This window comes from Eschscholzia californica, unplaced genomic scaffold (genome assembly GCF_041429995.1).
Source record: "Eschscholzia californica isolate CP2 unplaced genomic scaffold, dmEscCali1.0.p SCAF_56, whole genome shotgun sequence".
NCBI lineage: Eukaryota > Viridiplantae > Streptophyta > Magnoliopsida > Ranunculales > Papaveraceae > Eschscholzia > Eschscholzia californica.
In genome coordinates, this window is record NW_028238479.1 from 14,304 (window position 1) to 37,301 (window position 22,998).

Here is a 22,998-nt window from a genome sequence, read left to right on the forward strand (position 1 = left end):
CCATCTGACCTCGTCTGGTTCTAGTGGCTCATCTTCTTCTGTGTCCAAAACCAATAATGTGGTTAATTAATTTTAAATGTATCTGATTTTTTTTCTATGCAGCCACATGTGATGTCCGCCTTTGATTCTCAAGGTCCTTTAGCTCTTAAGTCTTCTGCTACGGCATTAGACTCAATCTCAGATTAGTTTCAAAGATTCTTAGTCATGCAGCCACATGTTTTGTCTTCTTGTGAAGGTTTGTTTTCTCTTATTTTTTTCAGGTATGCCTTCTTCATTTTGGATTTTAGATTCTAGATCCTCTCGTCATGTCTCCTGATTTAATATCTTTTGTTTCATTAAAGCATATGTTTGATCTTCCGGACAAAACTGTTGACGACACACCAATGTCATTAGGTGGTGTTGGCTTTGTTGTCACACCTAATCTATCTCTTCAAAATGTTCTTCATTTTTTCAAATTAATTTATTTTAAATCTTGCTTATATTAGTCAGTCGTGTGATTCTGGATGTTTGGAATTATTTTCTTCTACCGGTTGTTATGTGCGGGATGTACAATATCAGAAGCTGATTGGAACAGGTCATAGGCAGGACATTATATTTTGTAGAGGAGTTGAAAGTACCTGATGTTGCAGCTTCTACTTTTGACTAGTAATCTTTACGTTTAAGATCTTCTTCTTCTAGTTTTGTACTTATGGCATTCCAGTCGTGGTTATATTTGAACATTTAGGTTGAAATATTTAGTATCTATTGGTGTATGAGGAGATTTCCAGGTTAAGAACATTATTTAATCATAGTGGTTGCAAATTTGTAAAATTTTAAGTTTTACCATTTATTCGAAGTATGCCTGTGGTAGTTAAACCTTTCCATTTAGTTCATTATGATGTATGAGGTCCTTCTCCTGTTCCCACAAAACGAGGTTCTCAATATCATGTTTTCTTTATTGATGACTACACTCGTTATTGTTGGGTTTATGTTATAAAACACTCTTCTGAATTTTATGATACTTATCAACAGTTTCCAGCCTTAGTTAGATTACAATATTCCTCTGTCAATAAGTGTTTTAGATGCGACTTAGGTGGAGAATATACTTCAAATAGGTTTCGTGAATTACTTGGTACTGAGCAAAATGGTGTTGCTGAAAAGAAGCATTGACACATCGTTGAAACTACTCATTCTTTGCTATTGTTTGTCTTTGTGCCTTGTAAGTTATGGGTGCAAAACTGTTCCACTGCAGTCAATTTAATTAACAAAATTCCAACTTTCTATTATGCAGGTTTGTCTCCATTTCAAAAATTGACAGGGCATGCCTCAGAGTAATCATTCTTAAGAGTCTTTGGGCGTACTTAATTTGTTCTTCGTTCTCGTGTGCAACGTAGCAAGTTATCTTTTCGTTCTGCCATATGTATGTTTCTTGGTTATGGTGAAGGTCAAAAAGGTTATCGGTGTTATGATCCAATTGCTCATAAATCTTACGTCTCTTTTCATGTTGTATTTTTAGAGCATATACCTTATTCTTTTATTCCTATTAATGCTCATGGTGTGAATCCCTCTAACCAAATCCGCATTGATCCCTTTTCTAATGTTTGTGATACTCATACTGCTCATGTTGAACCTGATGTTGTTGATGCTCCTCTCGCTTATGATGTCCTACGCTTCCTAGGAGTGTCCAAGCTTCTAGTGAGATTGTGTATCCACCATCTCGTTATCTTCGTCGTCTTCGTAAGTCTACTCAGTTACCTGATTTTTTTTATTCTACTTTTTCACATTTTTTTGCTCTTTTTTTTGCGTCTATTTATTGCCACTCTCAACATTTTTCTTGTAAGGTGGTGGTCATTGATCTCTTTGGCAAAAGACTATGCTTGGAGAACTCTCTGCTTTGCATAAGACTGATACATGAAATTTTGTACCTTTGTCCTCTGGTAAACGTATTGTTGACTCTCGTTGAGTGTACACAATTAAAATAAAGTCTGATGGGTGTATTGAGCGGTACAAAGTAAGGCTAATTGGTAAGGGTTTTTTGCTGGAGTATGAGAAAGATTACGAGAAGACTTTTGTTTCGGTTGCAAAAATAACTATTGTTCCTGTTGGTATTGTAGTTGTCTTGTACTTTATTAAATGGAGAATTCCAGAAAGAAGTTTATATAACTCCTCCTCCTGATGTTCCACATAAACTTGAAGAAGTTTGTAAGTTTTAGTAAATTTTCGAAGTGGTAAAATTTTAAAAAGAAATTGTGGATTTTGTCAATTTTTCCGACACAATTTTTTTTTCTCTTCTTCCTCATTTCCTCCCATCTCCATCCACCAATCCGACCAATATTTATTGAGGGGATAAATCCAAAACGACCCCCAAAAATTTATGACTTCAACCTGTCTTCAAAATATGTTATAACTCTGAAAATGTACACGAGAATATGAAAAAGAAAACCTAACCGATTTTAAAATATAGAGAAGGTCAATTCGAGTGAGTGGTGGGGGTTTAAAGGTCAAGTTTTGAGGGTCGAAAGTGAAAAAAGATTGTCTAACATGGGATGGTTTATATTTAAGCGTTTATGTTATGCATAAACATAGTCATTGTTCACATTTTGTGCACTATTATTACAGGTCCATGGGTAAAAAATCCAAAATAAAAAATAAATTGGATTTAAATTTCAAACTTAATATAAAATAAATAATTTTTTTATTTAATATTTATTTTTGTTTCGTACAAATACACAAATGTATTACTAATGTGTTGATTGTTTATGTGTAGATATGTGTAGGAATCGATTTTGTTTTGTATGCAACACAAACTAAATCGCGTGAAGTTCAACAATAAAATGTATGAGGTCATTTACGTTTTGTGTAATGCAATAAGGTAACGAAGTCATGCAAAAATGATTTCTTTGGTGAAATCCAAACAATAGTATATGCAAAAATGATTTCTTTGGTACATTTCAAAATTCGTATTTTTTCAGACTTTTGACCTAATTTTTGTTAATATTTGACTTGTTGTGCTATTAGGGTTAATGTTTTGGACCTTCTAGTCTTCTACCAATACTAACCGTATCCCCACCATTGCTATATGATGTCTCTATAGCTTGTGGCTTTTAGATAGAGAGAGAGAGAGATGAAGGACTTTTGTTTGGGTCCGTGCATCACTTTCAGCTTCAGGGGGGGGGGGGTCGAATCAAAGCACGGATCTCCTGCAGCAGCAGTATCCTTGAGAGGAAATGATTTTATGGTTCTCTCTTTCAAACTTTATGTCTCTCATCTTCCAAATGAGACATTATGCAAGACCTATGTGGTCTATCTCATTGTTCGTATCGATTCACAGACTCTCTCCAATACAAGTAAATCCTATTATAAAAAATTGTCTATTCTAACTTTTTCTTTTGTTCCGATGAGCGCAGAATGTCATTAGCTTATAAAATAATAAATGATCTTTTTAACTCAAACAAACAAGAAATTTAGTAACTCAGCAAAATTTATGTCTTTTTATTATTTTTTTATTTTTTTATTTTTAGGGTCCGTTTGATACGTGTGAAAATGCGAGTAAGAAAGTCGTTTCCTTAAGAAAATCAGTTTTCCGCTGTTTGGTTGATCACTTTGGGAGTTTGGGTAAGAAAATCGATTTCCTAAGTAGAAAAAATGTGTGCAAATGGTCTAATTTTTTTCCCACCTTTTAGATGGGAAATTTGATTTCTCACTCTCACCTCCTCCTTTAACTCTCTCCTCCCGTAACTTTCTCTCTCTATTTCTCTCCTACCGTAACTCTCTCAGTTCATCTATGTCAAATTAATAAATAAAACCGAATTAATAAATCAGCCGAAATTCTAAAGGCACCCCCTCAAATTCTAAAAGCACCCCTTGAATGCCTAACATTTATATATTGGTTAAAGGCCCAATTAATAAATAAAACCTTAATATCTAAGGGCACCCCTTAAATGCTTAACAGTTATACATTCGTTAAAGGCCCAATTAATAAATAAAACATAATTAATAAATATTTGTCTAAAGGCTTTCTTTTTCTCACCTTCTTTTCTCGCCCTCGTATCAAACACTTAAAATTTGACTTTGAGGTAAGAAATATTTTTTCTTTCTAGTGAGACCCATATATTTTCTCGCATATCAGACGCGGTAGATTTTAGCATGCTCAGAGACAATCGGAAAAGTTATTTAACATGCCTATACTACTACTAGGTAATCTCAAAAAGTCATTCAACATGCCTATAATTTGGGTCCACTTGCAGCCTATTCCTACCTAACTTATTCTCACAATCTCTCTCTCTACTGTAGAGGTGGAGAAAGAAAGGGATGGTAAGAAGTTAGGACCACAAGTTAGTCGAAGAGCGAGCCGCCCAAAAATAACCTTATGCATATTATATTTGTTTGACGGCCCCCTTGGGTTCACACTCAACTTCCAAAGAGTCAGTTGGTAGGTACGAGTAGTGTTACGACCAACAACACACAATCAAGAAAAACAAATCGAAAAATAAATAATTACACAGAATACAAGAGATTTACATAGTTCGGATTTGTGAGAGCTACTTCACAACGAACAATGGCGCAATGATTTCCTTTATGATTGAAAGACAAGTTACAAAAATATCTCTAAGATTTCAGTTTATATAACTGACTGGAAACTCTAATTCAACCGCTTCACTGCCTCTCTAATTCTGAAATATACATCATTACAAAACATGAACCCTGCTTATCAAGTCAGCTTTAATTAGTAAGTCTTGCCTTTGGGATTACTCCGGCTTAGTAAGCCTTGCGAAGATCAACTCTGCTTCGGGTGCAAAAGTTTCATGTTGTGTCGGATCCAAACCTGATTATATCGACCAATTTTAAGAACACTGTCAACAGATAGTAATTTTTGTTAGACATTACTCAAGAATCAATACATTTACACAAAATTGATGTATCAGAAATATAATATGAAATACATCATGAACTAAACAAACTCTGTAACTGTCATTGTTAAGACATTTTGGGTTTTAAAATCCATATAAATTATGAAGACCTTTTAAGCCATCTTAGGAAGGTTGAAAGTTCATATCTTCCTATTTATTTTATTTATTGTTTTAATTATATTAGATAAATTTTGACGATAAACTCCTTCGAGCGATATTTTATCACAGAATCTCGTGGACTGAAGTGGGGTGTTCAAGCGCGGCAAGAAACGGTGGTAGACTATATAGGTAGTAATTTTTATATCGTGTCCAATTTTTTTTTTTTTTTTGAGAATATCGTGTCCAATTTTATAACAAACCCAACATTTGCACACTATGACATATACTTTTGGTGGGTTCTTGTTGAAAATAAGTATTTATCCTTTGGCATGTGTTGCCAAAAAAAACCACCAAAAGTGTAGTAAACTTGTGGTTTCAATGAGTAATGAAAGGGCAGAAGGCAACTCCTAATCAGACTCTTCTTTTCATTTGAGAGAAGAATATTGGGGTTTGGGGATACATGCCAAGGTTTGGGGGGTGGGGGCAAGTAAATCTTTAGGTTATATTGACATCACATGCCTGTTAACATCTTCTTATCAGTTAAGAGAAAGACCCAATTTCTCTCTCCAAATCTTGGAAAAGGATACCAAGGTGTCTATCAATAGCTCATCCTATTTATACTCCAACTGGTTTGGCATCGATTTATTCCGATAAGGTCATTTTCCCTATTTCAACAGAGAGGAAGAAGATCTACTAGTTTGTGACCTATTGTTTATTTTTTTTGCCTCCTAATTGATAAGAATCATTTTGGGTATTTTTTGGCCTTCTAGTTTGTGACATGTTTCCTTTTAGCCTCTGAATCTTTCGTAATTTCAAAAACAATATATTTTTCGCCCGCTAACTTAATAGTTGACTTTGTTGTTTTCCTAATTATCCTTCATGTAAAAGTTAATTCTCGCATATTTTTTTTCTTTTCTCTCACGTTTGAGAAGTGGTGAGCGGCAACCAACCCCTATATCAATTTTATTGAAGGTACATTAAAGAGGTTATCTCAGTCGTCAGTGGGTTATAAATAGATCTGAACCGTCTAGTGCATTTTTTAAATCAAATCGGAAAAATAAAAAAGTCGAAGGTATTTTCTTATATGTATCTTGTGGCAAAAAAAACAGATCTATGACATTATTCTTCAATACATACATACATACATACAGTCAAACTCATATACAAATTGTAAATTTCTATAAATAATCCAGTCGGCGGTGGATTGTTGTATTTGGAACCTGGTGAACGAGATTTATATATTGGAGAAAAAGTTCTGTTAGACTGTCTCTAAATGGCCACACATTTAATTGACACTCAAGATTTTTACTGTCCCATTAAAGATGCACTTACTTCATTGACCCGGTTCCCAAGGTATGAGCATACTATCTATCTTACTGAGGACATTTTCAACAGGACACTCAAACTCTAAAATTTAAAGTTTCACTTTGTATTTTTAGAGTTTTGTTAAACTACCTTCGCCAATGGGATACCGGTAGAGATTCCATGACGATGTGCGAGCATTTAATATGAGTATATACTTTCAAAAGAAACATTCTAAAATTCGAGAAGTTTAAAATTTTAAACATTAGAAAGCTTTAATTTTAACTAATTTTTTCTAATAGAGTATATACTTTCAGGAGTGACAGGTGTATCAAATAGAGTTAGTTTAGAGATTTCACCAAAAACACAAAATTAGTGTGTCTTTATTTTACCACATATGAGTTATGAGTGTAGCTGTTTATGGAGGAAGTACACATTAAAGATTCAATAACTCTACTCAACCCGCCCAATTAAACTGCCAAATGAACCGCCGCTCCTCTCACGTGCTTGCTCACGTGGACGGTTCAATCGGCAGTTCATCTCGGCGGTCTGAGTAGGCAATGCCCTTAAAGATTTTAAAGGTAATTGGGACCACAACGAATCAATGATGATGTGATCATCATCATTACAGTCTTTGTAAACTTAATAATTTGGATTTTATGACACTAGAATTTAGGGTATCCTCGGCCACTTGTCAATATGATGACTGAGAGTTCTAACTCCAAGGGTATATATATATATATATATAAAAGTGGAAGAGAAAACATTAACCACCAGAGTGATGTTAAAAAATGCTACAAGTCAAAACCCACAAAAATAGTATTCGAAACAATCAAAAATTTTAGCCTTCTGATTCAGGCGCCTTATTAGAAAAAGTGGGTCGACCTAGAAGAAGATCACCAAACAATTCAGATAAGATTTTGCCGGCGCCCGGCGGGAAGGGAAAACCTAACCATGATAGTTATGAGATCAGTGGGAGGAAGGATAAGTTGCAAAGATTGTGGGAACCAGGCAAAGAAAGATTGTATTCATATGAGATGTAGAACTTGTTGTAGATATAGAGAATTGGAATGCCCTACCCATGTTAAAAGCACTTGGGTACCTTCGGCCTCTAGAAGAAGACATCATCATCTTTCTTCTTTTCAACAACAAAACCAAGAAGAAGAAGATGAAGAGAGAAGAATGGTCACTACAACTACTAGTAAAAGACTAAGACAGAATCAACCTTCTACTTTTATTACTAATAATGCATTCGGTATGTACTAGTTATTACTTTTATCATCTCAGTTACATGCAATTTGTCAGAAAATTTTATGTGGTTTATTGTGATTCGGTTCAATTAATGATTTTTTTTTGAAGCACAAATCACAGTACGCAACATATGATTTCTGCTCGGAGTCTTATTATGATTTTGTTATTCCCTAGTAATTTTATGGTCTCGGAAACCAACTGTTTATTTTTACCTCTCTTTTCCTCAATACTATTCCTTTTCCTTTTATATGTTGCTAATACATGTTTATGAATGTTTTAGGTTTAGAAGTGGGGAGTTTTCCCCTAGAAGTAAATTCAGAGGCAGTATTCCGTTGTGTAAGAGTAAGCACCATTGATGAGGCTCAAGAGCTATACGCTTATCAAACTACCGTTAACATCGGTGGTCATGTCTTCAAAGGGATTCTTTATGACCAAGGTCCTGGTTCTCAATACTTTCCTGGGGAATCATCTTTGTTAGGTGGTGGTGGTGGTGGTGGTGACAGTTCTGGTCGTAATCTTTACCCCGCTATCCCGAGTAGTGTCCATAGTCCTCCAAGTGCAGCGGCGGCATTGCTTGATCCTTGTACAGTGTACCCAACTCCCTTTAATGCATTCATGGCGGGTACTCAATTCTTTCCTCACTCAAGATCTTGAACTTATCTGTACTTTTATAAATATTATACAGACACTCTCTACATTTCTTTTTGCTGCAACACTCTGTACATTGTTGTTGTTGTTTCATTATTGATACTAGGAATATTTTCTATTTGTTATGGCTAGATAGAAGTAATATTAAGTTTGGCAAAAGGGTAATATTATCCATTTTATGTCTCGGTTGAATTTACATCGGTTGAGATTAGATTTACCATTTGACCTTCTTTTATATCATAAAGCTGAGATTGATCCCTAGTAATGTTGGGCATACGAATAATGTTAGAGAACAAGAAAACTAGGCAGATTGTGGGCCAAAATTCTGTGACTTGTCGTGATTCGCTGTTTCGTGGATCAGAATCATGAAAAACACGAATCATGGCAATCCATGTAGAATTTCTTCCTAGAGTCTCCTTGGTTTTTCTTGTTCCATAGCATTTTTGTGGGCATATTGGTGACTAATTAGAATTGCCCTAGCTTAATACATCTTCTTCATCTTATAATTGTTCTCTCATTTCGTGACCATCTTTCCATTTGGGTTCTATATTTGTATCCTTAGATTCTTATGCCTATTGGTGAATAAGTTTGTAAATCTTCAATTAATCATGTGATGTTTATGAAATTTCATTTAATATCGTGTAAAACATAAATAAACATTTGAAGCATATTAAATAAGCTATGTTACTCGCATAAATAACTTTTTTTTTTTTAAATAACTAGAGTATATGAAATATAATATCTATATAACAAAACAGAGCTGGTTAGTGCTGACTAGGACAAAATAAATGCACCTAAATGATGAGTTAGATGCTGAGTTGGATGATGACATGGACTCTTTTAATCTGGACCGTTCAGACTAATCTCACATTAAGAAACACTCGATCGCAGCCATTGAATACTCCGTAATTGAAACGGCTACATTAAATCCTTGCCGTTGCAAACTCTTAGTCTTCTCTTCCTTCCTTCCGTACCTTAACCCCCTGAATTCATGTTTTCCATCTTCTCCCTCAAAAATTCTCGAAAGACTTGCCCGTTGCTTCCTCCCAAGCCTTCACTTTCTTCCTTTCACCGGAAACTTAAAGTAAACGGTGTCAATCTCTTCCAATCGGTGAAACACTGGACAATGTGGAATCAATTGAAATGTCAATCTCCACGGTAATCCTATTTTTTCTTGACTGATCATACTAAATTTTTCATTTGTTATGGTCTTTTTCTCTTGCTTTGCTTGGTTGATATGTGGTTGTTTAGATGCCATCAAATGGATTATCAAAGTAGGTTTTCAATTATTTCTAATCTCTAATTTCTTTAATAGAAAATTCTAGGGTTTTAATTGACACCTTTTCCTTTTTGTGTTTTGGTTCATAGATTTCTCCTATTTGCTAAAATTTTGGTTTCTCTGGTGTTTTTTACTTGATAGAATGTGTACAATACTTTGGGTTTGATTGTGGGTCTGTTGCTCACAGAATCACTGAAGCCGGAATGTGATTCTTCTTATATGTTTCAACTCTCTCTGTCTCTATGCTTTTGATTTCAGGTTAACTGGCACCTAAATTCTCTTTGTTTGTAATTTAAATAGAAATAAATTACAATCTAAAATATGGGGTTTCAATCTATTTCCTCCCATTTTTGTTCAGTTATGTTAGTCATTATTTCAATTGCAATAGATTTAGGTATGCTTTGATAAATAACAAAAATATTTTCTTTTATGATTACAAAAGTGTGCGACATTTCAGTCGATTCTATATTATGAATCGTCGTTCAGCTTTTGTTATTTGTGTTGTTCGATTTTGAATAACAAAAGATTTGGGACTGAAAACTTTCCATTATAGTCAAATTTTTCAATAAAGTTTGAAGGAGTACTATAACTACATAATATTGTGGTATCAAAGTGTCTCGCCTGTATTGTTTAGTATAGGTTTTGCACTTTTAGGAGATCAAAGTCATTGATATTGCGCTTCAAGTTTAAATCAGTAGGATTCAAATCAGGAACGATAATAATCTCTTTCATTACTTGTATCTTTGTTTAAATCAGCAGGATTCAAGTCATTGGTAATAATCTCGAACATGCTTCCGTTGCAGTTTGGTTTTGTGTAATGTTGCACATGCAGGTAAACATTTGTTTTTGAAGTTCGAAATTTTTTATAGTTTTCTAGGTACGTACCATGTCCATTGTGCATTTATTTCCTGAAGTACCTTAAACTTGACTCAACCTATTTCTAACTAACAAATGTCACATCCCAAATCTATGGGTTTTTCTTTTATGTATTGAAATGATTGATGTAAAAAACTCGTATGTGAAATTTCTTTTTCTCTATTATATTGTGAAAGGTAGTTCTGACTATTGCAACTTTCTCTCGAGCAAATATGCTTCTTAGTGTCGGCTCTCGGTAACATTTTTGTTGAGTTCTTTTTTTTGTTGAATGATTTTTGTTGAGTTTACTGTAACAATTTTTTTAAGTTCCTTTCGACTTGCAGGACTTCACTAACGTTGACTCTCCAGTTTTAGGCTTCAACACTTTTCTGCCACATTTTTCAGAAGTTTTTAATGTTTCAATATGTCGTTACTTAGTTTTTTATGTTCATTTAGTTAGTCATACTTTAATGGTAGTCACTCACTTTGTTACTTTGTTTACACCTGTACAACATTCGAAAGGTCAAAAGTGAAAAGCCCAAGGGTGATAAATATATTTTATATTGCAAAGAAAAGGAAGAAAGTCCATGTGGCAATTTGTGTGTTCAAATGCAATGTTATGTAATTGTTATGTAGAAACTGTATGTATACTGATAAATATTTTAAGGTGGTGTCTGAATTGAACAATATGCACCTGGGTTCATATTTATTGTGTGTCAACATATTTATTGGGAGCAGGCGCTTATTTAGGATTTCTCTCTTTTCTAGATTTTACAGGTAAAAGAGTGGCTTCAAAACCTCGGAGTAGGAGATCAAACGACAATAGTGCAAGATGTCAATGATGAAGTAGATGATGTGGTTGTTCGTTCACATCAAGAAGTAACTGTTAAAAATAGGTGGTTGTTGGTGCTCAATACTTACTTGGTTGAAAGTTACACAACCATTTTTTACTGTTATAATCTTATAAATTGGTTTCCTATGCAGATATGTTCCATCGAGTGCTGCTCTCTCAACCATTCGCCCAACACTTGGAAGGCAGCAATCTGCTCTAGGTACAGCAAAGGTGGCAATGCAAGGATATTTGAATCACTTTATGGGAAACTTGGACATTTTAAATTCCAGAGAGGTGTGTCAGTTCTTCTTCTCAAATTTATATTGCTTGATGGTGTTTATCCGATGCCATGTGAGAAACAACACAATTGAGATTGCTCCAAGTTAACTTTATGTCCATAAATCATTGTTTGTTGACAATAGTTTGTTGATTCCCCAGTTACCTTCTTTGCTATATAAGCGACCATGAAGTAGCCAAAGACATACCCATATAGTCCTTCATTCAGATTTAAACACAATGTCTTTCTCTTTTGGATTCCAATAAATGGTGGATTATCTTTTACCATGTGAGGTGGTCTCCTACCTTCTATATTAGGCACTCATAAGAAACGATAGAGATTGAAAGTCAGAGTGCTTTGATTACAAATTCGAGCAATATTTGTTGACCAGATTGTAAGCAAGGGTATCATTTTGAATCTTTGATTAAATTTTCGTTTTAAATAGTTGCAACTCTTCCTTCCACTTTTATTAGCACAATTTTCCAACTATAAAGATTAGTATTGTGGGTTGCAGGTTTGCAAGTTTTTGGAGGTTTTCAAGTTGTCATTTGCACTTGAGTACGGTCCCAAACTACATGAAAACTAAGTATTGGTGAAACATCGAAGGAAAATATCAATGGATGATGATGAGGGAAAATGTTCTACGTGCCTTTGTTTTAGTTCTTGTAATAACAACTGGCAAAAGGTAAGTTTATCCATGAGTCCATAGTTGTAATCCCAATAAAATTTGATATTGCCTAAAACAATACGTTCTCCAGCGGTGGTACCTTAACATATAATCCTAGAATTAGAATTTCCATGCTTTGGAAAAATGAAAATTGATTCCTGTGAAAAGAGATGGAAATGAAATTGGATGATGAATTGATGACAAAATTTTATATATCTGTACGCTCCCTTTATCCAATTCCGAGTAAACCTGACCCCATATGTCATTATTAAGTTCCACTTTGTGACAGGAAATGACAACATTTAGCACTAATTTGATCATCGACAACATAACAATTATGGTACTCTTTTTTACATGGGTTCACTAATACTGCTTGTAGGTGTGTGGGCTGTACTGAAACATGGATTCTTTGCGTTGCTTGGAGATCCTTTGGCTTCCGAACTGTTGGATATAATTGTGTTTGATGTACTACCATCCTCAACTAGAAAGAGAGAAGGTCAAGTTACTTAACAAGAGAAATAAAGGAGGGTAATTTTTTACGTTATTCATTTCAGGTACTTAGTATGTTGCTTATGATCTTTAACGATGAGTGTTAATGCTCTTTGAGCCTCATCTACTCCTGAAAATCATAAAAGGTATCTTATCTCTTATATTATTGTGTGTCATATAGTTATGTTCTCTTCAGTATCTTGATGAGAAAGGCAAAAATGAGTGTTCTTATATAATTAATAAGTTTTTCTGAAAGTTTTACATGATCTAAATTAAATTTCTTATGGTTGCTTAGATTCTTTCAAGATTTGAAATGATCAAAAAACTATTAGTACATTTTTAGCTATAGTTTGGAAGAAGCCTTAAAAGTTAACACTTCCAATGTGTGCAGAGCTAGAAAAATAGTTAAACATTGTTTTTTTCTGTATGATTCTTTGCTTCAGGTTTCCATTGTGGTGATAAATTAACTAAGAAAGATGAGACATAAGTACATTTTATTGTCCCCAATCATTCTTCATCTGCTAAAAAGCCTAAAATTGGTAAGCTTCCTACTTTCCTTCTTCTCTAATTGGCAAATTCACTGTCATGCATATTTAATATTAAGTGGTGGGTCTAGCATAGAAGCCAATTTTATGTTCAAAATAAATCATGAAAAATCATAGCCTTTAGATACATCTTCATCTTAACTGCTCATGTTTCCCCACATTAAGATATATTCGTATTCTATTCCTTATATCCCTATTCTGTTTTTTCTTTACGTTGTGTTATCAGTCTATAATTAGAATAACAAAAAATAAAAACTAAATCAGGATCAGGTATACTAATAGACGAAAAATTTGAAGTATTTTATTAGGTAATTGGAAGAACCAAACATTATTTTGAATCTTGATAGTAAGCAAAGAAAACTACCGTTACTGCAACATAACTATACCAATGGAGAATCAAAGTTAGGCTTGATAGATCATGTTCATTCTTTTTCGTAAATGGTTATGGAGGTAACTGTGAGAAAGGTTAGAAGAAGAAAGGTTAGAAGATGATCACTGAGTATATATCATAGGCCTAACAAGAAACCAATTATTACCAGAACATTTTTCACTGAACTCATGGTAATTGCCAACATCAAACACCCGCACTTGCCACTTCTTTCTCACCTTCATTGTCTTATTCGACTTATTCTATTTCCTTGGTTAGTTTGTTGTGGGTAGCTTCATGTTATGATGATGCATTTTCATGTTTCTTTGATTTGGTGAAGATAATTTTTGTTTTTCCAACCCTAAAATGTTAGTTTGGTCTAATTCAAGGTCTTGGTACATGTATTTGAGAGAATGTAATAGATCCAATTTTGTGTATTATTTTGCTTGGGTTTTATTGGCCAAATGTTTTTGTCTGTAGTGTTCGTCTCTTCAGATATACATTTAGAACTCTTTGTCTAAAATTATAAAGGACAAGGAAAATCTAACCTAACAACTAAGAAATGTGTAGAATTGGAACTTTTGAAATTATTCCAAATGCAAAATTATGGTTAAGTTTCTCTAATGTTTATACTTTGACTTTGTCTTGCAGGTCAAAGACATAATGTTTGATTAATGGTTTTGATACCATTTACAAAGAGTACCTTGTGAGCATTTTTGTGCTACTGGGAAATAGTATTTACATTGTGGGTATAGACCTGTCAAATTTGGCGATGGAATCATCCAGTGTTTGTCCAAAGAGCGACTAATGTCCCGTAACTTTAATCTTTTTGGCCATGGAATAATATTAGCTCTGGTTGTTGTAACCTTATCAACTAATGTACCGGAAGTTCAATCCTTTTGGATATTAATGGTAATTTCATATCCTTATCTGCAATGTTAGCTACGAAGATATCATAATCATCTTTTGTTTTTTGTTAATATTATTCAATGGATGATGAAGATTATAAAAAATTGTTATTTCAAGTGTCTTAAAAATTACATTTTATGTTTGAAACTCTATTTTTACCGTGCCGTAGGCACGGGCTATACCTAGTAAGTATACATCGTTTGGAAGGAATATGCTCATAACTAGTGGCGTATCCAGAATTTACTAATTACAACCACAAAAAGTGGTTGTGGGGGTTGAACCCGCAACCTCCTTAGTCCCTCCTAAAATTACCTTGAGCTCCAACCAACCTACCAAATTTCAAGTCACGTGGATATAGTGCACAGAATATAGTATTTTAGTGGGTTCTTCTCCTCTTCGTCGGACAAATCGGAGAGAAGAGACTTTTTTTAAGGTCGACAGATAAGGTTGTCAACCGACGGGTGATCTAGAGTGACAGGTGACGTGGGGGAGAGAAAACAATTTAGGTGAATTAATTAAAAATAAACCAAAATTACAAGAATACCTCGAAGATATTTTAGAAAAAAAAACACAAGATAATTTGGGTTTTCCTGACAAGCGAACTGTCAAACACTTACGAGAATCAAAACGACTAGTTGGTCAAAAATTGAGAACCAAAACAAAATTAACTCAAAAGAGTAATCGAGTAGAGGTAAATACCTTTCTAAAATACTGCATATCTTATTAAGGCAATGTTGGGATCCTAGATTATGGGTGAGATCGGTATCTTGGGATGTCTAGGCCTTCTTGAGATGTCTAGGCCTTGGAAGGTGGAAAAAAACCTCCCAGCATGTCGAGTGGTGTCCAAGTGAGGTAAATATTGAGCATGATTACTTTATGGAGGTAAGCTCATACTTTGATTAACAATAGGGTCCTAGTCTACTAGTTGGATCGTGATCATATATAAAATCCTAGGTAAGCTAGCTTTGGAAGATATTAACGTTGTTGTGATTAGTAACTTTGGTTGTTATGTCCCATCTTTACTTTTGCTCAAACCTAGCTAGCTACTCCTCTCCTCCTCTGTCTCATTCACAAAGCAATCAATCCATTAAAGAAGAAGCCATTGGATTTTAAGGGTTCACTCCAATTACCATGAGTCATATATATACTAGTAGTAGTTTAGATCTTACTGATAATTATGAGTACTCAATCTCACTTATGAGCTATAATAAGATCTAAGATGGGATAGAACCTAAGACAACTCAACAACGTTAATATCTTCAAACTTTTCCATCACTCAATCTCACTTTGTGGATCTCGATAATGTCAGAATTTATGGATCTCGGGAGTAAGACTAATCAGGACAAAAAGCATTTTACTAAATGAGGAAATAATCCAACAAACTTTTTTCCCGCGTACCATAAACAGTCTGTCTCATCTTCTTCTTCACTTGTTCCTTCTTACCCTCTCCTCTCTCATCACTTCTTTCTTCACCCTAATAACTACCAAAACCCTAGTTTCAGTTCTTGAATTTGAGTATCAGATCAGAGAAAGAGTGGAAATTAAGATCATGGGTAGAGGTAAAATTGAGATAAAAAGAATTGAAAATTCGACCAACAGACAAGTTACTTACTCCAAAAGAAGAGCTGGAATCTTCAAGAAAGCTCTTGAACTTACTGTTCTTTGTGATGCTCAAGTTTCTCTTATCATCTTCTCTACTACTGGAAAATTTGCTGAATATATTAGCCCTTCAACTAGGTCATCTCTTTCTCTCTATCTCTCTTTACCTTTGCCAATGAAAAATGATTGCGGAAGCTGCTACCAAAGTAGATCTACTCCATACTTAAACAAAAATCAACTGTCGGTCGAGAGTGAAGAGAGAGATGACTCGAAAATGGAAACAGTTGATTTCGTGTAGGTCTGGAGTAAGTTCTGATTTGTAGCCTTTTCTAGCATTGCTCTTGGTTAATAAGTCTTTTTTTTTATCTATTAGTCAGAAGAAGTTATTCGATCGGTATCAACAAACATCAGAGATAGATCTATGGGAGTCTCATTATGAGGTCTATTTAATACATCTAATATCTCAATATTTTCCCCCTTTTAGGGTTTGATTTCTTCTATTGGTGATATTGTTTACTATGTATTTTATGGTGGATTTACAGCAATTGCAAGAAAATCTGAAAAAGCAAAAGGAGATTAATATGAAGCTTTGCAAAGAGATCAGGTAATTAAGGAAGATGAGAACTTTGGTTATCTTTTTCTTTTTTAGGTTTTGTGATGTTAAATTTTGGTAAAGGCTGATGAGAATAGATTGATAGGATGAGAACTGGAGAGGAAGATCTAAGTGAATTGAGCATCGAAGAACTATGCAATCTTGAGCAGAATTTGGAGAATTCTACTAAGATCGTTCGAGAACGTAAAGTAAGATATCTAAATTTATTTCTTCACTCTAAAACTAACCCAAGTCTTTCCCTTTGTCGAACGAGCCCACTTAAGAAGCCCCGACACTTGCTAAGTATGATCAAGCATCTACAGTATAGACTCTGAATGTTTTCTCAAGCAATGTGGGACTATTACGACCTCCCATTCTTGGAAAAGAGCAAGTATTTTGATACAGACCTAAATCCACCGGATCTTGGGAATTATATTCTTGATGAAGGCTCCACAAAAGCCTCAACACTTACTAAGTTTGAACGTCCACATATACCTCAAATTGCGGATGCTATCCCAAGCGATGTGATACTATCAAACACTCTTCAAAAATCGTCTAAACATGAAGAGTATCCTTATTTTAGGCTCCACGACTCCATTAAATAGAAGGGTATAAGCTTAATTAAGGAAGGCTAACATATGGGATTAGGGTAGTTTTCTAAGATGGATCTTTACTTCATTTGATTATCATCAAATTAGGGTTGAGAAAGAAATTGATAAAATAGATGTATACCCAAAAGCCAATTTAGACTTTCATGTATATAAATATAACATTTCTTCACCCATCCCCAAAAAATCAGCCACTACCAATTGTTTTATGATCCCTTGAATTTTGATGCTTTGAATGTTACATTACTTTTCTAGGGTTTATAACTTCTTCCTACTTCAAACTTGTCATTTTGGCCGGATGAATTCTATCGATACAATAGATTTTATTTTTGTAGTCAATAATAAGTTTTAGATGTTCATCATCAAAAAAAAAAAAAATTTAGAAGTACATAAATGGAGTAAATAAAAATGAGGTGGATCAACTGTGTCCACAGGTAACTGAGTGTGAGAGCCGACCACGATAGGTCACAGAATAAAATCCTAATTTCAGTTTCATTTAAATCTAAGTAATAAGCTCAAACTAACAAAATCTTTTTTTGATCATCTTTGTACCAGTATCATGTTCTCAGCACTCAAAGTGACACTTACAAGAAAAAAGTAAGTTATCTCAACATCTTCTTCTTCTTCTTCTCTATATCTTTCATTTTTTTAAACTTCTACCCCTTTTTTTTGGCAGAATAGAAGCTTGGAAGAATCATACAAACAACTCATTCGAGCATTTGTAAGTCTATATCACCACTTCAATGTTCGATCTGTAGTCATTCTAAAAATACTAAAAGAGAAAGTACTAACTAGTCTGAGTTCAGGGTGGAGGAGATGATGAGAATTCTCAGTTTGTATTAGCTGATAACGAAACGGATGTATATGGGTCGTCGATGAGACTTTCAAATGGTGGAAGTTCACACATTTCTTTCCATTTGCAAACTAGCCATCCCAATCTTCAAAATTCAGGTGAACATTACTCATACAATCTACACTTTGAATGACCAAAAAGTCGAAAACTCTTAAGGTATAAGATAAGTTAATTAAGTGACATGATGTATTAAAATAATTTGTAATGTCTAGCTTGTGATTAATTTTATATACAAGACTATGCTTTCATATTTTGTGTACTTGTGAAACCAAGGGTTGATGTTTTGTTGTTGTTAGCTTTATCTATGAATTAGGTATTGATTGTTATTTCTCCCCCAATGTTTGAATGAGACATTTGATTTTTACTCGTTAAACACGTTAAGTAGTCATTTATTACTAGTCACACATTTATCTCTCGATTCAGACTTCGAAGTCAAGGCATAGAATTAGTGTGACTTTGGAGCACTCAAAAATTACGTAGGCAAGATATTTTTCACCCTAAGTAGCTTGAGTCTTCTAATAATCAATATTTGTCACCCCAAATTGAGTGAGTCTTCTAAATATATATATATATATATATATATATATATATATATATATATATATATATGCGCAACCATGGACATATACACAAATTGGTGACAAAGTTACCAACCTACTGTCTTGAACTTATGCATGTGATCATAAGTACATAGTGTTTGATGCTAGACATTGGCTATTCCGCTAATAGCACAAGAGTACCCTAAAATTCAACAAGGGAGGGTCTTGAACTTATGCATGTGATCATAATTCATAAGTAAGATTGAATTAATTGAATTGTCAATATTAGATTTTTATCTCTTTCTAGGACAAAAATGTGTGATACTTATAGGTTGGTGAGGCGTTGATATCTGCCAATGAATAACTATGTGGCATAGTCATACAAAGCAATAATCGCTACACATGACTGTATCTTTGTCCATGACGACACCCATTGGGAAAGTGAATATTTTATGTTACAGGCCTTCCACGTTATCTTCATTCTCTCATATAGAGCAGAGCTCAAGGTGTCAAGCTTATTTTTGCAAACTTCCCTGCTTGGTCTCTGGTCAGAGCAGGCTCAGGGGCGGAGTTTACTCAGATCCACCTTTCTGCTTGCTTTCATGCTATGTTAGGGTTCAATGTGCCTGAGACACCCGTATCAACTTTCTTACAATCTCTATGGTTAGAGTATGGCACGGGGTGATAGAACTCGGTCAGTCCACTTCTTTGTTAGCTCTATCAAATTAAGGCTTATTCTTCGTTGACTTTTTGACTTGATCGTTATTGGCCCAACACAACATGAGTTATATCAAAGAAATGAATCAATAACCTATATAAAAGTTTGAGTATCAAGCACAAGGATCTTTTTGACGATCATAGTTACAAAACTTATCCAATTCATAATGTATCTTTATATTATATATTTACCATGTGTCTAGGAGGAAAGATCAATCAATATAATTAATAACACAAATATCCAACTAGTACTATGATTGTCTCGTCTGAGCAACACTAATTCATCAATTGATTCAATCAAAAACAATTTAAACCAACAGAGACATAATATTACACATTGTCTCGTCAACAATTGATTGTCCAAGTGGTCCAATGTGTTGACATAAACCCCAAAATCCTGGAGGTCTCGGGTTCGGTTCTCATACGTCTTTGTGAATTGTAGGTCTTTACGTTTAGTTACGTGGAGATAAAAACAAGGGTTTTTCTCGTATCAGTTCAAGTAGCGGTTCATCTAGAAGGGTTGAGTAGAGTTTTTGTGAAAGAAAAGAATATCATAATCAATACTACCATCATTTTCTAAAATTATGAAGATAATAATAACAATATGTCATGTTAAATTACTCTATAATATTAGGTGGTTGTTGACCTAAAATTTATTACTTAGGTATGTCTATGCCGTGTGAGGTTAGGTCACATGTTATACAACTCATCAAAAGATGAATCATACTTAACGTCCGTCTGTTATCTTTCTGTTAGTCAACTGTAACAATCAATAGCAGAAAACCTTAGTCCCATTATCTTTCAAGTCTATAAATATTGATCATTCTATCAGTATTCTTTCATCAATTCTCTTCACTCTCTCAACAAAATCTAAAGTATATATTAGCTAGCTCAGTCTTATTGAAGTATTCAAGAGTTTCTTTGTTATAATGCCTCAAGCTTTGAGATGGATGAACGGTAGTCCTTTAGGTGCACTTTCAACCGTTGCTGATATTGTCGATTATAGTTTACAGTTTGTAGATTACGTGACAAACGTCCATCCACGTAACAGATTACGCGCTATATGGAATATCGTTAATTTTAGAGGATATGGACCTTACGAGATGGCGCAGTTAAATTATTTAGCTAAGGCGTATAATGATGGTACTATAGATACGTTACCCAATTTATCAAGACGTTATGTCGATGATTATTATGACTTGACATCGAGTTATAATATTTCAGATCCTCATCCAAATGGTATTTATATGGAACATCCAACACATAAACCATTTGAAGCTTTACCAGAAATACCGTATTATCATCGAGCCAATAACAATTATAATTAATTGCCAACATCTGTTTGGTCAGTTAGTTATATATTATTCCGAAGACACGGAGGTCACGTGTTTAATTGGTGGTGGAGGTTAGGATTCATCATTTATTGGCTCGTGTTAAAAGATGTAAATAAAATAAACATAAGAATGTGTTTTCATCTCCAATTGTCATAAGGACTTCTATATGGCCTTTTGAGGTCTAAGATATCTTTGATGATGATAGTTATCGGGTTTATTTTGTTCATGTATTTATTCGTGATGTATCTGTTCAGAATCCATTGTAAAGAGCTTGATCTCTATAAACTCGGAGCTTATGAATAAGTGAGTCCTCTATTTCTAGTTTCATAATTTCATGTTAGTTGGCAGAAAAAATCTTCTTTGTATGGGCGCCTAGAGGATTTCCGAGGGGTGTCTCTATCTTCATGGGCAAGATGAGCCCCACTAAGAGGTCCAGATGGTCCTGTTTAGGGGCTGTCACGTTGCTTGTTTCTCGGTTGTACGTGGACTTGCACACACGTCAGATTCTTTGGTTTGTGTTTCAACACGAGCTGCCTCGCAGGCAAACGTTGAGATTGTACAGTTGAATGGGCTATTGCCATTTCGCATCCAGATGTAGGACGACAACATTTATCCTGACGTATCGTTAGCATGGGCTTAGGTCACTTGACACTCTACCTTTCGAGTCGAGAAACAGACCGGTTCTCGTCTTTCTGCATCCGAGACTAGGGTGTACCGTGTACGTGCTCAGACTCTCTTTGATGCAGGGGCACCCGGCGTGGAGACTTTTTCCATGACCGAACCCGGTCATGAACCAACCTGCCAGAGAGAGTAGATTTAGGAAGTCCTTATTTTAGTATGATTATTAGATAATTTAGGTTTAGGAAATTATGTTATTTTAATATTTCCAATAATTGGAAAGGTCCAGATTTGAGTCTAGTTATTTAGGCAGTTGCAGTATTTTAATTATTTAGGAAGTCTAATTCAGGTCTATCTAGGAAAGTCCAGAATCCTATAAAAGGGTATCTAGAGTTATTTGAGAGAAAAAACCCTTTGAAGTTTTAATAAAGTTGAGTATTTAGAGTTATTTGATCTTTATTTTCATCGTTCTTATTTAGTTATTTAATCTCTTTTAATTCCGCTGCGTTCTACATCACTCTTTCTCAAGGCCCATTTATACAACACAGTAGCTATTTCATGGGCCAGCCCTTGAAAACCCGTTAAAAGAAGAGTCGGTCTTTTATGGGCCCAAAATCAAAGGATAGAAATCAACCACCCATGATGGCATTAATTAGCCAACTCCAAACGGTACAATTATCACTTCAATTGTCAGAGCCCACCTCACAAGAGCGTCCAAAGTCTAAAGGCGCAATTTGATATTGCTCATCACGCCCCTGTAAATAGATTGACTCCAATCAATTCCGTTTGACTTCCGATGTCTATAGGAGTCTGCTTCGAATTGACAAGTCCAAGAGCCAGATAGAAGTCTGATACTTGTCTTCATCAATTCGAGAAAGTTTCGTTCTTTGTGTTTGGATTTATAATACGATGAAATGTTTGGATTTTTGTTATAAGGTCTAATCTTGATAAGAGAGAATTTTGAAAGAGAGGGTAGGCGCGAAGAGCAATTTTCAAAAGTGCCTTTAGCCCATACTCAAGTCTAAACTACATATGTAAAACTCAACCATAGCAACTGTCATATCTTTTGCGTGAATAGTATGAAATTTGGTCATATCTTCTCCGTGAATACTATGTGATTTGGCAAACAATAAATAATGTTATAGAACAAAATAAAGTAGTCACACTTTCGACAAAAGAAATTTATGTGACTGACTGTGATTTTGTGTTTCAGTAAATCTGAGTTAACGAAAACAAAAATTACATTAATCCACATAAAAGTTATGTCCAGAAGTTTGCTTAGTTTTTCTTGTTCTAAATTTTTCAAAAAACAAAACTTGAACTTGAGCTTTAAGCAAACTCAATGAAACCTCCTTTGTAAGAACACAACATTGTGTCAATCAAACTTGAGTGACAAAAACAGAAAAAAAAAAATATCGAAATTATTACAAGTCCTGCACTAGCACACTGGTAATCAGCTTAGGTGGTTAAATTGAGATTAAGAAATCCAATTTAAGAAGAATACAAAAATGTACCAACTTCCATCAATTATTTACAACAAAAATTACAGCTAGATACTTCACTAATTCATAAATTAACATTTTCACTGACACACATAATTCCGTTATCTCATTAACTAAAAGAAAAGGTAATCAATCCACTTTGTTTCAATTCTAAGCAAAAACAGACTTGTTTGTTCCCCATCCCCATCATCTATAAATACTACTCCTTGTATTCCATAATCCTCTCT

The 22,998-nt window shown here is 34.4% G+C and overlaps 3 protein-coding genes across 9 annotated transcripts; all 3 read left to right on the forward strand.

Moving 5' to 3' along the window:
• The first annotated feature begins 6,965 nt into the window (after positions 1-6,965).
• Positions 6,966-8,374, forward strand: LOC147535614 (protein SHORT INTERNODES-like). The gene is made up of 2 exons (XM_086645026.1): positions 6,966-7,545; positions 7,822-8,374. The coding sequence occupies exons 1-2, from the start codon at positions 7,245-7,247 to the stop codon at positions 8,193-8,195; spliced, it is 675 nt and encodes a 224-aa protein (XP_086501152.1). The 5' UTR covers positions 6,966-7,244; the 3' UTR covers positions 8,196-8,374.
• Positions 8,375-9,138: 764 nt separating this feature from the next.
• On the forward strand, positions 9,139-14,433 carry LOC147535615 (phospholipase D zeta 1-like). Of its 6 annotated transcripts, none has more exons than XM_086645028.1 (8): positions 9,151-9,347; positions 10,225-10,300; positions 11,092-11,219; positions 11,308-11,449; positions 11,947-12,117; positions 12,479-12,734; positions 13,032-13,127; positions 14,152-14,433. In XM_086645028.1, exons 1-5 carry the CDS (start codon positions 9,181-9,183, stop codon positions 12,016-12,018), a joined length of 585 nt encoding a protein of 194 aa, XP_086501154.1. In that variant the 5' UTR covers positions 9,151-9,180; the 3' UTR covers positions 12,019-12,117; positions 12,479-12,734; positions 13,032-13,127; positions 14,152-14,433. The 6 variants fall into 6 exon arrangements, with proteins under 6 accessions (XP_086501158.1, XP_086501154.1, XP_086501155.1 ...); XM_086645029.1 differs by having other exon boundaries at positions 12,479-12,627; XM_086645031.1 differs by having other exon boundaries at positions 10,228-10,300.
• Positions 14,434-15,845: 1,412 nt separating this feature from the next.
• Positions 15,846-18,387, forward strand: LOC147535616 (agamous-like MADS-box protein TM6). 2 transcript variants are annotated; one of them, XM_086645010.1, is made up of 7 exons: positions 15,846-16,302; positions 16,382-16,448; positions 16,551-16,612; positions 16,707-16,809; positions 17,764-17,805; positions 17,885-17,929; positions 18,015-18,387. In XM_086645010.1, exons 1-7 carry the CDS (start codon positions 15,959-15,961, stop codon positions 18,192-18,194), a joined length of 843 nt encoding a protein of 280 aa, XP_086501136.1. In that variant the 5' UTR covers positions 15,846-15,958; the 3' UTR covers positions 18,195-18,387. The 2 variants fall into 2 exon arrangements, with proteins under 2 accessions (XP_086501136.1, XP_086501135.1); XM_086645009.1 differs by having other exon boundaries at positions 15,846-16,146.
• The last annotated feature ends 4,611 nt before the right edge of the window (positions 18,388-22,998 follow it).

What these genes read in the sequence shown, in the direction of transcription:
- LOC147535615 (XM_086645027.1), top strand. Translation starts at nt 9,181, where the DNA reads ATGTTTTCCATCTTCTCCCTCAAAAATTCTCGAAAGACTTGCCCGTTG. An exon ending in GTGTAATGTTGCACATGCAG is followed by an intron (nt 10,301 to 11,091) that starts GTAAACATTTGT and finishes TCTCTTTTCTAG; the next exon opens with ATTTTACAGGTAAAAGAGTG. An exon ending in ACATTTTAAATTCCAGAGAG is followed by an intron (nt 11,450 to 11,946) that starts GTGTGTCAGTTC and finishes TGTGGGTTGCAG; the next exon opens with GTTTGCAAGTTTTTGGAGGT.
- LOC147535614 (XM_086645026.1), top strand. Translation starts at nt 7,245, where the DNA reads ATGATAGTTATGAGATCAGTGGGAGGAAGGATAAGTTGCAAAGATTGT. An exon ending in TATTACTAATAATGCATTCG is followed by an intron (nt 7,546 to 7,821) that starts GTATGTACTAGT and finishes TGAATGTTTTAG; the next exon opens with GTTTAGAAGTGGGGAGTTTT.
- LOC147535616 (XM_086645010.1), top strand. Translation starts at nt 15,959, where the DNA reads ATGGGTAGAGGTAAAATTGAGATAAAAAGAATTGAAAATTCGACCAAC. An exon ending in TATGGGAGTCTCATTATGAG is followed by an intron (nt 16,449 to 16,550) that starts GTCTATTTAATA and finishes GTGGATTTACAG; the next exon opens with CAATTGCAAGAAAATCTGAA. An exon ending in GTGACACTTACAAGAAAAAA is followed by an intron (nt 17,806 to 17,884) that starts GTAAGTTATCTC and finishes TTTTTTTGGCAG; the next exon opens with AATAGAAGCTTGGAAGAATC.